Source organism: Amphiura filiformis, chromosome 17, assembly GCF_039555335.1.
Source record: "Amphiura filiformis chromosome 17, Afil_fr2py, whole genome shotgun sequence".
Lineage (NCBI taxonomy): Eukaryota > Metazoa > Echinodermata > Ophiuroidea > Amphilepidida > Amphiuridae > Amphiura > Amphiura filiformis.
This window is the reverse complement of record NC_092644.1, coordinates 63,638,819-63,659,994: the sequence shown is the minus strand read 5'-3', so window position 1 is coordinate 63,659,994 and position 21,176 is coordinate 63,638,819. Positions and strand designations below refer to the sequence as shown.

The following is a 21,176-nucleotide window of genomic DNA, read 5'->3' as shown; positions in this document are numbered from 1 at the left end:
TATTTTTTCTCAAAGCTATGATTCACTGTAATGCAAAATTGATTACAATTACAATAGCTTGAGTGTTCTGATGTTGAAAGAAATATTCCTTTGGTCTCTTTTCTCCCCATTGCAACATCAACTTTCCATGACTTACATTGGCTAATGAACTTCCACCTCTATATGATGGAATGATGGTTTTGCAAAAATATACTTATGCATATTCTCTGCCAATTATATGACGCATGAAAACAAATTTGACATTGAGGTCACAATTGGTTGGCAAAATCACTTTGCAAACTGCACTTTGTTTTACACACTATATTTCTCAGTAAGGTCCTTTTGCACTCGTCCCTACTTGCCAACATGCATGCCTTGTTTATCACATAAATAGAACTAGGCTATGCCTGGATCACATGATGCTACATGGCTTGTTAAGCGAATGAGGTGTTGATACTTTATGACCAGTGATGGTGTGATTAAATTAGACAATCAGGGGTCCATTCACTAAACTTTACGAAGCTTTGTAAGTCTCAAAATCGTTCGCAAGTTGCGAGGAGTCGTAAGTTCCAATGCATTAAACTTACTTACAAACGGTACCTTTCGTATATATATTGTTATTAATCCACTGATTACGAGCTGATCAATAGTACTCTAGATCTAAACCAGCAATACAACTTACTTTGTTATCATCACTAACTCCACTCCTTCCAGAAAGCCAAATAACCTTCACTGCTAACCGGATAGGTTTATTACCAGAAGACTTCCGAATACGATTCACTGGATGACCATCTAAATCACTTCTGCAAGGAAAAGTAATGAAATATAAAACATAACAATCAGTGATGGGGAAAAACAAAACACAAAAAACAAGAAATATTAGTAATGTATACAAGACCAACTATTGAAGTAAATCAATTCAAATCAAACCAAACACACACAAGCCCATGTATGCACTGGGTTCGGCACAAATATTTTATGAATACCAATCTTTAGGGCAAATCTTTTTTTTAAATTTGATGCGCAGCATTATATTGAACCATGGATATATCCCAATTACAAAGAACAGACTGTAATATTCAAACTCAAGCAAAAACAGTAACTCTAACATACATGTATTTCCCACCTTACTGACTGGTACATGGTGAAGAGTAGACAAGAATATTTTCCAAGTCATTCACTTACACTGCTACATCCATACCTTGTAATTTCACAATGAAGCTCCTTTATTCTGTACTATTCATGCTTGATGTAATGTCACGTAACACACTGATTGCCTGGACATTCCAATTTGCCTGTTTAATTATGTTTAATAATATTTCATCCCTACTTTAGTCAATCACATTTATATGTATATGACATGCCTTGATGCCTTGGGGTGACAGGAGTTAGCAATTAAGCAAATGGCACTGCACAAGAAATTGATCACCACTTGCCGTGTGTTTTAATAAGTGTTATTACATTATATTATTATCATGTTATATAAGTAAAGCTCATATTATTCTCATAATATGCCTGAAAATGTTTTGTTCAGGTGTTACGAACAAAACATGGTTTTTGGTGGTACTACATGTAACAACCTGTTCATACATGTACCCATTAACTAACGGCACAAGGTATTGGTATTGGTCAAGAGTCAGTCATAAACAATGTTCATACCCAGCTACCTTTTAGAATCTTATTCAACTGACTAGTCATACAGTTTTAGCCTGTTACAAGGTGTCCCAAACTACAATTCATACACTCCTAGATAGCGAGAACCAATAAAAGCAAGAGTTAGAAAAATGCAAATCACGCATTGATTGTGTATACGAATGGGTCCGCACCCCACGTTCTACTCGCATTGCTTTCGGACACGTTCATTTTTCTTGCGGGTTGGTGCTTTTATATTTTTTAAAACTATAAACGGCTTTCAAAGTACACAAAATACAACAGAGAACAGAGTTTTCACTTTTGGTGAAACCAAACATTTGTCAAAGCTGATGGATCATTAAAATCAACAAGTACTTGGTGGCAAAACTGTCAGCAGAAAAAGTTCTTCCTTTGGTCTTAACAAAGAACTCTTAAGTAAGGGGGGAGCAAAGGAGGGCAGGTGCCCCCCCCCCCCCTACTCTTGAAAAAGCCACAAGTACATTGTACTTGGTGGCAAAACTGTCAGCAGAAAAAGTTCTTCCTTTGGTCTTAACAAAGAACTCTTAAGTAAGGGGGGGGCAAAGGGGGGACAGCTGCACCCCTCTGAAAAAGTGCTGGCTACGCCACTGGGGAGCACTTAGACAGTTGGCACTTGGACAAATTATGTAAGACAATTATCAAGTGAGTGGCACTTATTATGGGAGGGCACTAATTTAATAGGTTGAATATCAAAATAGTCATGATATTCAACTGATCAACATTTGTCAGATACCTTGTATAGACCACTTGACATTGTTTATCAACAAAGGCGAGGGACTGGTCTATTGATATGTTTGAACAAACCGCTACACTGTTCAAAGGCTTTTTGTACTATAGATGAAATGTGATGAAATGCATGTGCCCTGTTTATACTACAATGCATAGGCGCACAGCAAGGCAAAGAATAATGGATATTGCCATAATTCATGCGCATACTGCCGGGCAATGACATCATATGTCAAGTGGTCTATAAACATCGCATATTTCTGTTACATTATCTCATGGACTATGAACACAACACCATCTCATCACATGACATTGCTATTGTATTTGTTCATAATATCTTACCAAACAAACAAGCTACATATCAACTTAAGGGCAGTGTAATGGGAGCGAACATGGACCTTTTAGAACATCATTATTTCTGAATTGTATGTCAAAAGTATATACTAGACTAAGCTGTGGTCTAACACACGAACACAGCCGTGTTGTTACCCCTAATGACCTTATGACCCCAAAATATATGAAAACGGCCATAGACATAGGCTAATGTCAATGCATGGGTGCATGTGGCACCACTTTGCTATGTTACTTGTGGCAGAAGGGGCATTTTGAAGGTTTTTCGTCTCAGACCGGAAGTGACCCCTTAATGACATTTGACCCCAAATAAAAAATACCACATATGAATTGAGTACCCACAATTCATGTGTGAACATACTCACGATACTGTCCTATGTTTTCTTAGCAAATAAAAATTTTTGACGGTTTTTCGTCTTATACCGGAAGTGACCCCTTAATGACGTTTGACCCCAAATAAAAAATACCACATATGAATTGGGTATCCACAATTCATGTGTGAACATACTACTAGATTACTGTCCTATGTTTTTCTTAGCAAATAAAATTTTTTGACGGTTTTTCGTTTTATACGGAAGTGACCCCTTAATGACCTTTGACCCCAAATCTGTGAGGACCCCATAGACACTGGATAATAACAATGCATGTATGCAAGTGGTGTTACTGTCCTACGTAATTTGTGGGAGAAGAAGCATTTTAAAGGTATTTCGTTTTGTACCGGAAGTGGCCCCTTAAGGTAGGAGCATCGGATAATAGGCCCATGCAGGAAAATAGCCACAATTTCAAATCAGAATTATGTATCCATTTCAAATATATAACCAATTTAAGATAAGTCTTTACTCCACTGATTTTTAATGTTTCATGAAAATTTAAACAATTCTTATGTTTTTCTTTATTTTTTGAAAATTCCCTAATTTTTTCTACAAATAATTATTGCTAGCCTAGAGGGAATGTGATATTGTTTCCATAGTTTGTGGGGTGGTTAATAAGCCTAATATCTAAATTCTCTCGCCAGATTTTTTTGATAAAGTGTTTATTTTTTGAGAAAAATCATATTTTCTATTTTTAAATTCGGGAAATCTAGAAACACCCATAACTTAAAATAGAAACACTTTATTAAAAAAAAGCTGGCGAAAAGTTTCTAAATTTAACAACCTTTCATATGACACCTTGTTTGTTAAAATTGGCCGTATGGTTAGCTCAGACAATAATTATGAAATTGGGTCATTCAGTGTTTCTAGATCAAATCAAGAAAATTTGAGCAAGTACTAACATTACCTTCAAATATCCCCTATATTACTACCAATATATTGGAAAAAAGTCACTTATATTATTTGGTAACATTTTTGTAATAAAATGATCCAAAAAGCAGTTCTATAAATGGGATAGAAAGGAGAAAAAATAATATTTAAACATAGTATCCATTTTCAAACTTTTACCAATTTTCAAATTTGGCAGGCACGTTTCTCTCACACAACTACACATCCTGTATCATTTTAAACCAAATCTGTGCATGACACCGTAGCCGATGTTTCTACCTTAATGACCTTTGACCCTAAATACAAAAATACCACATATACACAGGGTAATTACAATTTATGTGTGAACATACCGTTACTGTCCTATGTTTTTCTTAGCAAATAAAAAATTTTGAAGGTTTTTCGTTTTATACCGGAAGTGACCCCTTAATGACCTTTGACCCCAAATCTGTGAGGACCCCATAGACACTGGGTAATAATAATTCATGTGTGCAAGTGGGGTCACCGTCATACGTAATCTGTAGGAGAAGAAGCATTTTGAGTTGAAATCACGTTTTTGACCCCTATGACCCCAGCGTGACCTTTGCCCCCACGAGTTTCATGTGACATGTAGAGGCATGGTCAATGATGATTGTGACCAAGTTAGGTCCTAATCGGTGAAAGCATGTGAGTGCTAGAGCAAATGTAGTGGTCGGCAGAAAGAAAGAAAGAACCTGTAAGAAAAAAGACACAGCCGTGACTAACGTCACGGCTGTGTAAAAACTATACATTTTTGGAAAGGAAATGAGTCAAGGAATCCCATGGTGACGTCAGATTTGTATTTTAAAACGGTAAGACTTTCACGCTTGTAAAAGCTGTATCTGGTGCATGGTCTAAATATGTATCTTTTTGCACCAATAAAATTCAAAATAATTAAAAAAATCTAAGTGGCATTTTGACTGCAAATTTTTGTTTTGTTTACACCACATTTGCTGGCGTGAACAACATACCGAATGCGCCTTGACTTAGCAAGTTGTATTTGATCAGTTTCAAGTGAAAGAATACATCTTAGTGTTGATAAATATCAAGAAATCTCAAATTCGGGCGTGAACGAATGTGTCTTCCATTACTCTGGCCTTAAGGGCAGTGTAATGGGAGAGAACATGGACCTTTTCGAGCATCATTATTTCTGAATTGTATGTCAAAAGTATATAAAACTATACATTTTTGGAAAGGAAATGAGTCAAGGAATCCCATGGTGACGTCAGATTTGTTCAAAAATCTCGAGTTTTTGAAAAAATCACAAAAATTCACTTTTTTACCCCAATTTTTTGTGACTACTTAGAAAAAAATCCGTTCGGAGTAAAAAAAAATCAGTTAGCTTTTCATGAAGAAGAGACATGAACTTAGGGAAGGTTTTTTTAATTTTTTTGAAATTTGTCTCTTTTTTGAAATATTGAAAAAACATGTGAAAAAAAGCAATTTTGTCACCCTATTAAGCTAAAAATTGAACATAATGGTGTATATTTTTGTTTAAAACAAATATTTTGAAAAAATGAGAAAACCTTCCCTAGACTTTGATGTACTCTAAACGATAGTGCAAAAAGTTTACCTTTTGCTTGCATATTTTTCGAGTTATCTTGTCACAAAATCGTGCAATATTGTTAAAAGTGAACTCTGAGAAATCGACGTTTTAGTAAAAAAATGTCAAAATTATGCACAAAAAGTCCTTATATTTTAAAACGGTAAGACTTTCACGCTTGTAAAAGCTGTATCTGGTGCATGGTCTAAATATGCATCTTTTTGCACCAATAAATCTATAATGTCTGCTTTCAGTGCGCCAAAATTCAAAATAATTAAAAAATCCAAGTGGCATTTTGACTGCAAATTTTGTTTTGTTTACACCACATTTGCTGGCGTGAACAACAAACCGAATCGCCTAGACTGCGTTGGACATACAGCGCAGAGTTGCGCCCAGCGTCACGCTAAGCGAATCGCAGCGTAATCAAAATATTTCGCATTCAGCGCATTTCTGACTCATTATTTCCGCCAATTTACTAAGCTGTCTTGAGCCATGTGACTTTTTAGAGTTGAAAAGAGTGAAACAAATCAAGCAAAAATACGAGTTAATATTAGCAAGTTGCATTTTATCAGTTTCAAGTGAAAGTATACATCTTAGTGTTGATAAATATCAAGAAATCTCAAATTCGGGCGTAAACAAAAGTGTCTTCCATTACTCTGGCCTTAAGTAGATTACACATACATTGCAATACATGTGTTTGCAACCATACATTTGTTATATTTGGCCCAAGTAAAAAAAATAAAACATGTTTCTTGGAATCTTGTCCCCTCTTTCTCCTTTTTTTTGTAAACCTGGACAATAAACATGTTTTTATTTTTACTATAAAATTTACCAAAAAAGCCTGCAGTGTAATTCAGTGTAAGGTCCAGGCATCTCACTTTGCTGTAGTGTTTACAACATACTTTGCATCATGATCTATCTAAATAATTATCTTGAACAGGGTCTTAGCTAGCCACCCGTCAGGCCGTCATTCTAGACGGGGAGTTTGCTCCTGGGACGGGCAAAATTAATGCCTTTGACAGGTGTTATATTATAAAATGTATGTTTTGAGAAGCTAATTGACCTTTTTAGTAGACCCAATTTGTAGAACAAGGCCATATCAGCACCTATTTGAACTCTTTGAACCCCCAATGGGCTATTGAGGTCTGGTAAATATTTTAAAGGTCAAATTAGGACAGGCAATTTTATTCAAATGACGGGCAACCCTCAATTTCTAGCTAAGACCCTGATCTTGAATGCAATTCTTGTCAGATTGAACAACAGTTATTGACATCAAAATATATCATACTTATATAGCTTTGAAATAATTACAACTAAATCAGTTGAACAATGAGTCTACATGGTGTCTCTGAAAGAACTGTACCATTAGAAAACACAATTTTTGAGTATTTTAATGCCACAATGAAACAGCAGAATAGTATATGTTATTGAGTGTATATAATTTGTTGAATTTTGAAAATGGACCTCTCTGTTCTGGAATTATAGCAATTTGGAAACAATCACTGAACACCTGATTTTGAATCTAGTCCAGAAGTCATAAATAAATTATGCATTGAACCATCCTTCATATCTAATAGCACCAAATACCCAATGCCTGATACTTCAGGTACATCTCATTGACTGCTGTATTAAATCTGTGGACAGCATTTTCATCGTGAATGTCCTGTATTTCAAGAACAAAGCCGCCAATTGACAAAATTTAAGTGTATGAAAGCCACCTTCTTATACAATTGCATAAATTTTTCATTTTTGTTTGGTTCAGGAATCAACATACATGTACTAAAAAAATTTATGATGGTTCATGTACAGCCCTTTCAGAGGCACCCTGTAGCAAAATAGAGTATTGCTCTTCAATATATTTTCTCAAACTATGACAGTGTAATTATAATTATTAAAGAGCAAAGAGCATAAATTCCTCTTTCTATGAATGCTAATTAAGGAAGGTATGCTAATTCGGTATAGACCATTTGGCTTCTTCAAGTCAGTGCATGCTCATACATGTGTGCACAGAATTAAATTGTGTGTGTCAACTTAAACACCTGTCAAAATTACATGCTTGATCAAAGGCGATTCATATGTACACACATAAAGTAACTGTGACTAGATACTACATGTATCTTAACTGCCTTGAAGAAACCAAATGGACTACACAGTATGGTAGCTAATGTTGACATTCATTCCCATCCTCAATATTGAATATTTAAAATCATCCATTAAATCCTCATTGCTTATTATCCACCCATACACTGACTTACCTTGATGTCCTATCCTTGCCATATCTGAGATAGGAAAATACTGCAAATGGGGCCTTGTAGTTGTGTGACAGCAACAGTACCCTGTATAACACAAAACATTGCAACAGTCAGTCAGTATAAGAATTAATCAATTTTCCCCCTCTCTAAATCTGTGTCCGCAATCCAAATCGCTGACAGGATGGATAATATCGGTCACGTTCATATTCATCAAACAGTGACTTCCACAGTTTACAACTTGTAGTCACCAATCTCTTTGAAACCATTGTTAACTCCCCAAAGAGTATAGGGTCTTCATCATACAGCCACTGACTTAAATGGTATGAGAGCTACTATGCTTTGTTTCACCTCATTTCGCTAGTCCCAATAGGTGATCGCTTAGAGTGTAATACTCATGCATACGTACACTAATGGCCGTTGCGGTGCTTATCACAAAAAATGCTTCTCCTGACCTTGTGACATCCAGGAGAGCAATTTCTAATTCCCACACTTTACAGTCAGTGTCTGATTATGAAGTGGGCAGCTTAAATAACTCCCTGCACCAATAAAATAAAAGTTATGTATGATGAAAACTGAAGGGTTCACAAGCTCCAAGTTTCACCCTAAGACTTTTTAGAATAACTCCGAAAAGTTTTTATGAAATAAACAAATTATATAAGTATTTGGTAGCCTATTTTATTTGACATAACTGGTCAAATTTACAATGTCACATATTGTTGTGTTTGGTCACAATGGATCATCATGTAACAAAAGATGCTGTTGTAAAAGTTGCACTTTGGTTCATTCAACTTTCAAAAAATGCAACAAGCCTGATGTCATTCTGCATGCATGTTATATGAGATTTGAATGGACCAAAATGCAACTTTCAAAACTGCATTTTTTAAAGTAAAGAACCATTGTTACCAAAGGAACGATGTGTGACATTATAAATTGGACCAGCTGTGTAAAACAAAACAAGCTACCATTTTTTTTTTCATAGAAATCCTGAGGACTTGGAACTTGTGAATGTGGCAAGTTAGTGTACCCAATAAAGCAGTTTTGCTTCAAGAGAAGGACATCAAGATATATATCAATTCTTTTTATTAGGTATTTTTTCATCGTCGGAGAGATGAAACACTTTAATCCTGATGTAAAAGTGCCAAAATCAAGTGGTTTTTTTTGCCTATTTTCTATCCTTCAGTTCACTCAACACTGGAAACTACTGCTTCTGTTACCTGTGTTGAACATCAGCTACACTGTACCTTCTGTTACATGTAGTTTAACTCATGTCATGTTATATGTGGTGAAACTTCTTGTGGTGTTAATTTCTGTTACATGTAGGGCAACTTACAGTGTTACATGCAGTGTAACATTTGTCACATGTTTTTGTTAAATGTGGTGTAACTTGTGTTACATGTGTTGTAATTTGTGTTACATGTGGTGTAACTTGTGTTACATGTGGGGTAACTTCTGTCATATGTGGTGTAACTTCAGTTGCAAGGTTACATGCAGTGAGTGATAGTGCAAGTGATTTGATAAGAAATGATATTGATCAGGGTTTTCTTTAAACATTTTGCTGAAGGGATATAATCTAATTTTTTGTACCCTTTCAATAATTGTGAAGGGGTATAAAACATTGCCCAGAGGGTATTTTTTAAATGTATGTCTCAATTTCACTCAATTGTTGACCCCAATTTTGTTTCGCCAGGACGCTCAAGGTTTATGGGGGGGGGGGGTGTCAGGTCCAGAACAAAGATTTTAGCTATATAGCTACGCCAAAATCCCAGGGTTCATTGTCATAATAGCAAGGGTAAAGTTTCATCAATAATCACTACCAGATGAAAATATGAGTTTTCTCTACATCAAATCATTGAATATATGAACGCATACACGTTGGACTTTTCACTTTGCATTTGTAAGTAGGGAAAGTGCGTGAACGTGTAAATACATGTGACTTGCGCGTTAAAGTAAACCCTGATACTGATGAATTGGTCCAAACCCTCTGCCATATTTTATGCAAGTATTAAAATAGTAGACGTTCTCTGGAACAAACTAACAACTATTATTATATCACTCAAACATATATTCTAGACAGTTATTGGGGAGTCAGTAGGGTTCAAATTTAGTACAATTCATCAAAATGTTAATTCAACAGCACCATTATACAGATGTCAGGCATGAGACAGAGGTTCAATCAAAAAGAAATGTACCAAAAATGAGGAAATTAATGAATCTCCTAAACTTTTGTACAGGGAAGAAAAATTCAAAAGAGATTCCTCTAATCCGAGGAAGAATATCATAGCTGAGATGTCTTTCATCTATATCAGCTACAATGTTAATAAAGGTTTACATCACTGCATAGCCATTCAATGTTAGGTGGTATCCATTCTTGGTTGAGACAAAGTTATTAAGGGAACATTCAAATTCATGCTTCAAATGACATGATACATGTTAGTTCAATTCACTCCTCAGATTAACGTCAACTAACTAAGCTGAAACAGGCACATCAGTATATAATGTCAAACTATACTAGGCTGTGGGAGACTAAAGGAGGAATATACATGTTAATCAAATTTCAAGCCAGGAAGCAAGGGAGCTGAAGGTTCATAATGCACTGCAGATAAAGGGTTAATACCATGCTACCTGTAAGAAGAAAACAAAGCAACGTAATAATTACTAATGAATATAAAACAGCCATCCTAGAGTTCTGATGATTCTAGAATCTCCTTGAGCCTTGTTATCTAATTTAAGGCACATGTGGTATGTCATCATAGCAGCTTGGACATGAAATCATGATATATATGGTTGCCTTGCACATTAAACTGGAAAAAGTGATACCTCAAATTTATAGAAGTGGGCTGAATCTAATTGGTAACATTTTCCTTATATACATGTACTGCAGTGTGAATGTGTGCACACACATTATTTTCATCAGAACACTAAGGAGCAGAACTTTGTGAAAACAGCAGCATAGCAGGGGATTGTAGGGTAGGTTGATGAGGTAAAGGGTTATGACACAGGCTCAACCGAAATGACTTTTGTCCAAAGATCCGATATCCGATGAATAATTTTATAATATCGGCCAATATCCATCCAATATTTTATTGCGTCTTAATTTTGGTGATCATTTTTTTTTACAATGTGGTTTTCATCCCGTAAAGATGAATGTCTATCAATATCAAACCCCTGTCAAAATGATGAAACCTGTCAGGATGGAGTAGATTAGAAAACAAATTTCAGCATCAAAACCTCCCTGTTGTTGTTGTTTTCACCATGATACCGGTAAGCATTATCTGAAAGCATCAAAACCTCATTTGTGCTGATCCGATATTTTACCGAAAACACACATATCAGGTAGATTCGATATCTGATTATCAGTTGAGCTTTAGTTTTGACCCCTGCCTCCTCCTTCCTACTATGTCACTGTGATTGCATGAGATGTACATGCATATGATGGAGGAATTCTAATGGGTGGTGGATGTGTCATTAATCTACTGCTAGAAAACAATGGTTAAAAGGTGATCAGGGTCATAATTCCAAGATGTTGAAGTCCGAATCGTATTCTAGACAAATACAACCAAATGATAAATGAATGTGTTATGCAGCCACTCTTTCCCATGATACCATATCCCATTATTAACCAAATGCAACACCAATTTCCTATGGTATAATAATTATGTAATGTACCCCGCGATATTATTCACCACGTACCTGGCAAACCTTTATTCTAATTGCCAATACTAGGATACCAGTAAAATATGTATGACTGTATGTTTATAGTCGGGTTTGGAGACCCCATTTTGCCTTAATCCAGAAGTAAAGTCCATGTTTTTCTGCATCTCTGACACTTGGGTAATGAATCAAAATTGGTGTGCATAACATGATACTACCATGGCACCCTTAGCATTTTGAAATAAATTACCCCCCCCCCCCAACCAAATATGGTTTTAAAATATACATGCATATTTGGTTCTGTTGTTATGTGTCATAACAGGTCAAGGGTCAAATTTGTACAGTGATCAAAAAGTAAAGTTGCAACAATTTGGTATCCCAACTAGTAGCAGAAGTGCAGGTTATGTGCTAAAATAAGTCTTATTCTGTGACTTGCTTGTGATGTCACTGATGTGCTTGTTGCATGTGTAAAACATGTGGACAAAATATTCAATAAAGAAATGTGTATATAAATTATGTGTATTTTGAGCTTTAAGTCTTTCCTTTCTTTTCCTAAAATATTGCATCCATTCCAGGGGGAACCACCCTGACTGCACTTGGCCCTTCCTAAGATTTATAACTACATTTACCCCAGAAAGCAGGAAGAATCCACTTTTATAAACTAGTTAATCTTGCTAGCCGAATCCAATAAATATTACTCACAGAACTGAGCTTTAGCCATCTTAGCTGATGGCTTGGCGAGGGTGCATACTTTCTAGATCATGTATTTGACCCACTGCTTAAATCAACATCACTTCCAGGTAACGAGGATGCGTCATTAGCAACCAAGTTTCAAGGGAAAAGCAGTGGACCAGTTCATCTGTGATCAAGCCATCAGCCAAGATGGCGAAAGTTCAGCTCTGTGAGTAATATTTATTGGATTCGGCTAGCATAATTAACCAGTTTATGATCTCAACAATTCTACCAAATGAATCTCCTTTTGATTTATAACTTTTTTTAATATAGCTGTCTTTCCAGTAAACAATCCAATTCAAGGATTGTTAATTTGTGTTGTAATTTTGCAGGATAACATAAGAAATATTTTCCCCCAACATATATAATTTCAATTCACATCCAATTTCAAAGCTATTACAACAGAATTGCCAAATCTCTTATAGTTTTCCCATACACATTGTATGCCATTTTATCCTCCTATAGTCTGCCTCTGCCCTCAAATCTAACCCATATCACTGCATCTAATATTGACTCTAAAAACTGAACACTGTGAGTGACAACCAGGCCTCGAATTTTAAAAACAATTTAAAGGTTACTGGGCAAAGACAAAGAAGGGCACCAAGGCCAACAAGTGATGAAGAATGGAACTTGACAAAGATCTGGGGCACCAAGGTCACAACTGAAAAAGGGCAGCAAATGGCCTTGGTGACCTCCCTGAAATTCGAGCCCTGGTGTCTGGTGACAACATCAAAAGTGAAAGAGGGAAAACTTAAAAACCCAATTGGTTAGTATAAAGAACACAAGCAATACCAAATGCTGTTAAAATAAAAATTCAAAATTCAAACCATAACACTAGGTGATGGTGAGGTGTAACAATAGGTAGGTACCTTCCAGGCCTTGTGGATGAGGGCCGAGGATGGCTTTGACCACCATCACCTTGCCATGTGTGGGACTCTTTTCGCTTGGCGAGTCTGACGGTGAAGAAATAGAGCGTAGGTGCAGGCTATGACTCCGTGGATGCAGACTGTGATCAGCACTGGCAACCTCTGACGGATCGTATGAAAACTGAGTTTGGAACAATTTTCTTTTTGGTATCTCACACGTTGATATAGACACACTCCTGCATGCAAGTGAATGGTTAATTGTAATATTATCTACAGTTAGAAAAAAATGTAGCAGTCATTCATGATTTAGTAACTACATTGTACTGTTGATCAATATAAAAACTTGGTAAACCACTGCAAATATTCTTAGTTGGTAACAATGGTAGAAAAGAGTATAAAGCAAGAACCAGGAAGTATTAGGGTCCTATAGGATGACTGGTGGTCAAACTGTTTTCAAAAGCCACATCATCATCATCATCATGTTTCCCAAATTCTGAATGATTACTTTGAGAAGCTCCTGTTTACCTGTCATTCCCATGAACTAAACACATCCAAAAAAGAAAGTCCCCACTACTTTTAGGGGCCATACCTTTGAGCACAGTTAACTTAAATGCAAACAAATTGATACAAACGATTTGAGAAATTTATAATTGAATGGAATTTGATGAGATTTGACGAGTTGCAAATTCAAACAGATAATAAATAATCATGCCTGATGAAATTGCATACCACAACCTGAGACCATGGTCTCAGCCGTACCATGTTCCACTCACCAGAAGTGAGCACCAGTCAGCATGTATCATCAATCGCTAAGAGCCATCCCTGACCAAGGTCTACTAAATTTTGTGAGCATTATGCAAGATTGATCCCCATTCCTTTTACTCAATGCTTTACATACAACTTTTCATATATTGCATCATATTCCATTCAATCATTAATTTCTTGACTCTTAGTCTTCTGATATCATTTTACACAAGCTTGGCATCACGAATACCATAGCTAACAAAATTCTCCATACGTCCATATCCATTTTATTGCTTGAAATTAAGTTAATTGTGCTCAAAGTTATGGACCATTAAAGTAGTGGGGACTTTTTTTTTTGGGGGGGGGGTGTTTATTTATTTATCTATATTGGAGCTAATAACTAGTTGAGCCAAACCCTGGTTCTTACCTCTAAAGTTTGTATTTTCAACCATAGGCATGATGACAAATTAAATTTGCAATTATTAAACTCATTATGGTAATAACACACCAAAATCATATGGGGAGAAACAATATCTTGTCACAATTTCACATCAGCAGGGGTAGAATTTTGTTGCACAGTGGAACTTGCATTGCAAGAATCATTTAATTATCATCCAATGTTTGATTCACACAAATTTGTTTTGAGAATATTTGTAAGATTGAATTTGCAGATTGTCACAAAAATTCTAACCCTGTTGGTACATGTATGGCCATGCTAAAACAACTACATTAATAAATCTTATTAAAAACCCTGCAAATCCCTGCATGTGAAAATTTATATAATGTAAGTTGCTGACTCAGTGTATTACTATGCTTTAACTATAACTCTAATAATAAATGCTAGGCAAGTAACTTGCCAACTCTAATACTACGGTACATGTAGGAACTTCTATGCTTTATAGTCGAGGCTATATAGTTGATTTTGAAGTAGCCTACTGGGTACCCGTACAATTGTAGCTACATTGTCCAATCTATGACCAGTGTTTATACCAAAAACTTGTCAGCAGGGATGTACTTTACACCCGCCGGAATGCCAGGGGCGGGTTACTTTGCTATCAGGCCTGCAGGTAAATTCTTAATACTGCAACCCTCAGCTGAGCTACTCTGGGATATCTTTCCAAACTTAAGTCCAATTTTTGGTCTTAAAGTGGTCAGAAAGTTCAAAACGGGCAATATTTAGGGGGTTTATATGTTCACTTTTTACCAAACATTGGCGTAAGCACATTTTGGAAGTCCCGCATCTGTACGGGCCTGATGAATTGAAAGTGTGTGTGAATCCGATTCGTCATGGATATTGAAATATATACAATGTATATTATACATACATGTATGAATAGGTTTCTTTTCCTATGCATCAATAACACATGCAAAGCAACACTGATATTAAGTTTGCAAAATTGTGCTTCTTTTAACATACTACTATTGAGTGTGGCTCTACATGTATATGTAGCTCTAGAGCATGTACGGACATGTACAATTTCTGTCGGGCTGGTAACCTTCAAAAGTTACCTGCCCGACTGGCTGAAGGCCAAACAGTTAAAGAGTACACCCCGCTTGACAGAGTTAAATCAGGAGCACAAACACTGCATAAACTGTTTGAAAATGATTACTGCCTGGTACATACTAGGCCTGACATTTTCGGGTAATTTTGTACCCGGGTACCCGGCGCATTTTCTGCCCGGGTAATGTAATCTCGGACGGGTACCAGTTTACCCGCCCGAAAATGCCAGCCTTAGTACATACATATTACATGTATATATGTAAGGTCATATGGATTCTAAATAATCTTGGGACAGTCTGCATGGTAGCCCCCCCCCCCACCCCATGTGCATGTCCAGCATTCACTCACCCCTGAATTGAGATTAATTATATGTATTTCTTGAGTGCATTATGTAGTTCATGTCAAATCAATAAACCCAGTTTCACAAAAGGTCATTAGTTCCGGGCATTAGTTCAGATCTGCCTCCAGAAGACATGATGCGTACTGCATTAAAGCACTAAAGAAATTCCCAGTTTAAGTGATATTGATCGACCCATTTGCTTTGTACGGTACCGTACCTGTTCCATGCATCATGTCTTCTTGAGGCAGATTTGAAATAATGACCTTTCATGAAATTACCCTACATTGTTAAAATATTAGGTCACCAAATTAACCATAACTTATCAAACAGAATGTAACAATCATGGGGTTTTCAGCAAGTCAATTTGCAGTTAGTCTGTAACTACCAACCCTGATCAATGCATAGAAACATGTTTAATTTTGTGCAACTAAAGTTAAAACACATCCAATCCCAAAAAGTACATCTGTATCACCAATTACTACACACAGTTTGAACCTACCTGGAAACCTCTCGCCTAGGGCTGCTATATGCATTGAAAACAAATCAAAAGGTTTGTATTTTGTTAGATTTTTAAAATAAACTTACAGCTAATTGGATTGTACCACTGGTTTATATTTAAAAATTAAGCGCTAAAAGCACCTGCAATACTGCTTAATTTAAACTTTAACTTTAAACATGGTTACTTGTAGGGCATTGGACCTCAACCATTTAACCAAAATTGGGAACAGATATGAAAGTACATGTTGTCCAATTGTCCATACATTGTAGTTTGTAGGCCTACAGTTACTACAGCATGTTCATTCAAAACACATTCAAGACCAAAAAATATGCAAACCAGTGTTTTGTAGAAAGTGCAAAGTTTACCCTCATTGAAATACTGTGGCGATTCCTCAATATTTATCTCCCGAGCTGGCCGAGCATACCACCCATTAATGCACTTTGATTCAAAGACTGCAAAAGTAGGGCTTATTATTATCATGTCATGATTTAGTATATAATATTAAAATAATGATTTAGTAAGGATGTAATTAAGCATAGGCCTACATGTTAAGAAAAATTATTTAATTTGTGTATACTCTTTGCGTGGCTGTGCGTAGTAAGCAGTTGTACGCAGATAACCTCGCATGATATGGACGCATAGAGTAGCGTTGTATGCTCGTGTATTAGCATGATAGTTGCGGAGTAACAAGCGTAGTTGGAATGTTCCACAAAATGTAATCAAATAATTTAAATAATTTTTCTATAGACCTGAATCCTGATGACTTGTGAAGAAGTTAATTTTGAGGAAGCTGTTGAACATGAGTTTTGATAAAGCTTGAATGATTTATCAATATCAAACCCTTAATTATATGTACATGAAGACAGATTTAAAATAATAACCTTTGTTTATTGCCAAATTTCACTGGCGATACAGGTGGGCTTTTTTCTCCAGCTGGCCCAGATAGTCTCCGAGTTCTAACCACGGGATTCTTAACTGAAGTAATCAGTGATGGTTTACTGCCACTATGACCAGCATTTATCGAGCGGCACAGTTCTATACCAGACTGCCGAGAACTACTGATCAACTCAGGACCAGTAAATGGGCTTTTTTCTTTCGTCTCGTCCAATACCGCTGGCGCTGCGAGACTTGTTTGCCCACTAGTCCCTTGTAAATCGTCGTCCTTTTTCGACAAACCACACTCCGTTTCATCATCTTTCTGCCTTTGACTAATAGTACGAGGACTTGGCTTGCTTGCTACAGTACCATCTAGTGAGATATTGGACAGGAAATTTATAGCATCAGCTCTTCTTTTTGCACTTCTGTATTGACGCCTCCGTGAAACGTCGGCCATACTTGCTCATAACCTTTGACCTGCCTTTAAATGGTGTTTTTAGATTAAAGAAAAATCCTAAAATCATAATTGTATTGCTCACAATAATATGTGTAGTGGGGAACCCCCAGTAGGGCCTACTATATTAAGCAAATAACATTTTCAATCATTATCTATTAGGTTTAAAACTTCACAAGAATTACTATTTACGAATGGACGAGATTATTCAACCATGAAAAGATTTATAGTGGTTTTTTTTTTTTTTTCAAATTGGTTTTGAATAATAAAACATGTACATGCAGCAGGGTTCGCAGGTTTTTGCCGCAGGTGGAAAAAACCGCGGTTTTAACCGCGGTTTTAACCACTTGGCAAAAACAGTTTTTGCCAGTAAAAAAAAAAAAAAATGGCAAAAACTAAAAAAGTGATTTATAGTTCAGTTTTTTCATCTCAAAACAAATTATTAAGTTACAAAAATAAGTTCCTGAGTGTAACAAGGCCAGATTTTGTAATTATAAGCAATATATTAAGAAATTAAAGGCATGGGTTTTCATTGCTCAAGTGCATTTAACCGAAATGTGGCATGTATCAAATTCAAAACTTTTTCATTTTAAGGACTTGATGAGACCAAAAATATGTTGAATGATTCGTTAAAAGTTGTGTGTTACTGTTTATGAGCTTTCTGTGTCACTTTTTAATATTTGAGTGACTATATGTGAGTTTTTGCCAGTTTTTGCCATTTTTGCCGGTTTAAACCAGGCAAAAACTGGCAAAAACAGTTTTTGCCAGGTTTTTGCCACTTTGCCGGCAAAAACAGGTTTTTGCCGGCAAAAACCGAACCCTGACATGCAGGCCTATGTATTACTATTACCGTTGCTATCTTCAGTAGATAGCCATATGCCTTGTAAATATAGGTCACACATTAACTCTTTTTTTTTTTTTTTGGTTCTCTTTCCTGATTTTCATGAAATGATGAGGGTTGGGGTAGGAATGGAGGGATGTAAAATCTAATGGCATTCAGATAAAATTTGTCTTTGTGCTTTTGTCATCGCATCCCATAAATTAAAATAATCTTTTGTGTGTGGGCTGTGGAAAAATATTGTTTGGCAGGTTTTTTTTTGGTTTTTTAAAATTATTATTCTATCTTTTTCTTTGGTTTTGGATCTGCAATTTGGGGAATTATCGTACTTTAATTAGAGACCAGAATGTGTAATCTTTGTTCATCAAACAGCAGAAGCCGGGAAGAATCGTAACCCAGGGTCGTCCCCGAGGGGGCACTCAACTTTGGAGGTGACGCGTATGTAGGACTGATAAGGCACCCTTTTATAGCATCGCTGTCACACAAAGACCCCATATTTTTTTACGAACACATCATGCTCTGTCACCCGAAGACCCCTTATTTTCCATTTGATATATCACCAAAAGACCTTTACAAGTTCAATTTGAACGGCAACTTTCATTTATCACTGATTTTGTTACCTTATTTTTAAAAAAACCAATGAAATTCGAAGCCATTTAGAACTAGAAATTTGATTTTCGAGGTTTTTGTGGCGCTGTTTCGGCTCTCACCCAAAGATTCCATTTAACAAAAAGGTCATGTTCTCACCCAATGACCCCATATTTTTTACATTTTGCTCTCACCGAATGCCAAAAATCATGTTCTCACCCAATGACCCCATATTTGTCACATTTTGCTCTCCCACCGAATGCCCCTTAGTGCGAAAGTGCCAGCCCTACACCTATATCCATTTCATATTGAAGTGCCCCCCCCCCCCCCGGGTCGTCACCCCATGAAATAGAAATGTACCGAGCTTTTGACTAAAAAAAAACGTTTTTATATATTTTTATAACCAAAGGGTAAAAGTATATCCAATAAAATAAATAAGTTTCATCAATAGCAGGACGGTTGTCTTTACAATCGAAAAGGGATTTAAGGGAAGGGGTATGAACGTTTGGACAGTATTTATTGTGGGACATTAGAGCACATCAGACATATCGAATTGCATTCTGAATACGAAGAATGGCCTTCTGATAACAAATCATTTTGATTTTTTGAAATTCGCAATGTAATACACATTTTATGGCAAATCATTAAAAATTGATATTTTTGATATTTAACAGTACTCGAAGTAAACTTTATAAATCTGATGATTTCAACCTAAAGTGTATGTAGGTGGGATGAAAAGCCGACGATCAATTGAAAATTTTGACCTTTCGTATTGAAGATATGAATTTTTTTCCAAAAACACCAAAAATAATTAGGTCTTTTGGGGAAAAAATCCATATCTTCAATATGAAAGGTCAAAATTTTCAATTGATCGTCGGCTTTTCCTCCCAGCTACATACACTTTAAGACTATATCATTAAATTTATAAAATTTACTTCGAGGACTGTTATATCTCCAAAATGTGAAAAATATCAAATTTTAATAATTTGTCATAAAATTTGTATTATATCGTGAATTTCATAAAATGAAAATTATTTGATATCAGAAAGACATTCTTCGTATTCAGAATGCAATTCGATATGTCTGATGTGCTCTAATGTCCCACAATAAATACTGTCCAAACTTAATTCACGTAATTGGATCATTTTCTGCACAATTAGCAGTATTCAAATATTTATTTTTGTAATCAGTGCAAAATTTTGTATACTATAGCACACCTCTAGAAAATTATGCTAACCTAGTTTCATTTTCTGAGTTATAACAACTCAATAAAGTAAGTGCAAATGAGTGCGACCAACATAATGATATCGAGTCAGCGTTACTCAAAATTGTACGCGTCAACTGGCATTACTCGGAAAGTTTACTGAGTAATGCCAACGAACAATTTCTATGAGTGTATCAGTCATTTTATATGTTCTGTATTTCTTTTACGAAAAATTAAAGGTTGCTTTTTCGTTGAAATCAATTACATAATTTGTTGGTTGCATTATGTTACACGTTATAGACATTAGACAACAATATCCATTTTTTTTTTATTGTTTCTCAATACTTTAATGACAATTAGGCCTAATTACGTCACTTATTATTAGGGAAAAACGTATACATACAGGGTGTATCGAAATGATTGGTACCGGGCTATGTGACATTTTTAAAAATATATCAAAAATATAAAATTGCTAATTAATATAGTTTTTGTACTATAAATAGAAAGGGCATATGTTAACTTATTGATCTATTAATCTGAAGTTGATAGGTTGACGCATCTGGGAGCTATTGTCATTTAAACGAAGATCGACGTAAGCATGGTTTTATTTTCACAACACAAGATGAATAGGTTCACTGCTTGAACCATTTATTGCATACATACTCCTCAGTATACATAACATAAAATTGCTTTACACATGCTTTTAGAAAGACAGTTCCTGAAGTCCCTGCCTTACGACTCTGGGAGTGTGAGGTGAAGCCCTATCTTGACAAAACTTAACACCTGGGATGTGTCCATTCTGTAACTGCCCATATCAAATTTTGAAGCATTGCAAGTTATACGCCTTGCTCTTAAAACTGTCTCCTAAATCTTGTCTGCACTTCTCCATAAATTCGTGTCGACCAGTGATTCTTTACTATGAATGCACACTGAAGTATGGAATACTGTGGAGCCATTCCAATAACTTTTACCAGGTCTAAACTAACCTACACTGTCTATAGCCATTCTGCCACACCATCTACTTATTAATCTCAATATTACAATTTAAATTACCGCCCTGGATGGTGTTGATACCCAAACTTCT

At 35.9% G+C, this 21,176-nt stretch overlaps 1 protein-coding gene across 1 annotated transcript in view; it reads right to left on the bottom strand.

The window, feature by feature from the left end:
* The window catches only part of LOC140137350 (uncharacterized), a 31,218-nt gene extending 13,741 nt beyond the window's left edge, over positions 1-17,477 (bottom strand). Inside the window, exons 1-6 of the mRNA XM_072158991.1 lie at positions 17,014-17,477; positions 16,133-16,156; positions 13,052-13,284; positions 7,803-7,883; positions 1,722-1,725; positions 662-782 (exon numbers count right to left, since the gene is read on the bottom strand). Coding sequence (XP_072015092.1) covers positions 662-782; positions 1,722-1,725; positions 7,803-7,883; positions 13,052-13,284; positions 16,133-16,156; positions 17,014-17,465 — 915 coding nt within the window. The 5' untranslated portion in view covers positions 17,466-17,477. The remainder of the gene's footprint in view (positions 1-661; positions 783-1,721; positions 1,726-7,802; positions 7,884-13,051; positions 13,285-16,132; positions 16,157-17,013) is intronic.
* Between the last annotated feature and the right edge of the window lie 3,699 nt (positions 17,478-21,176).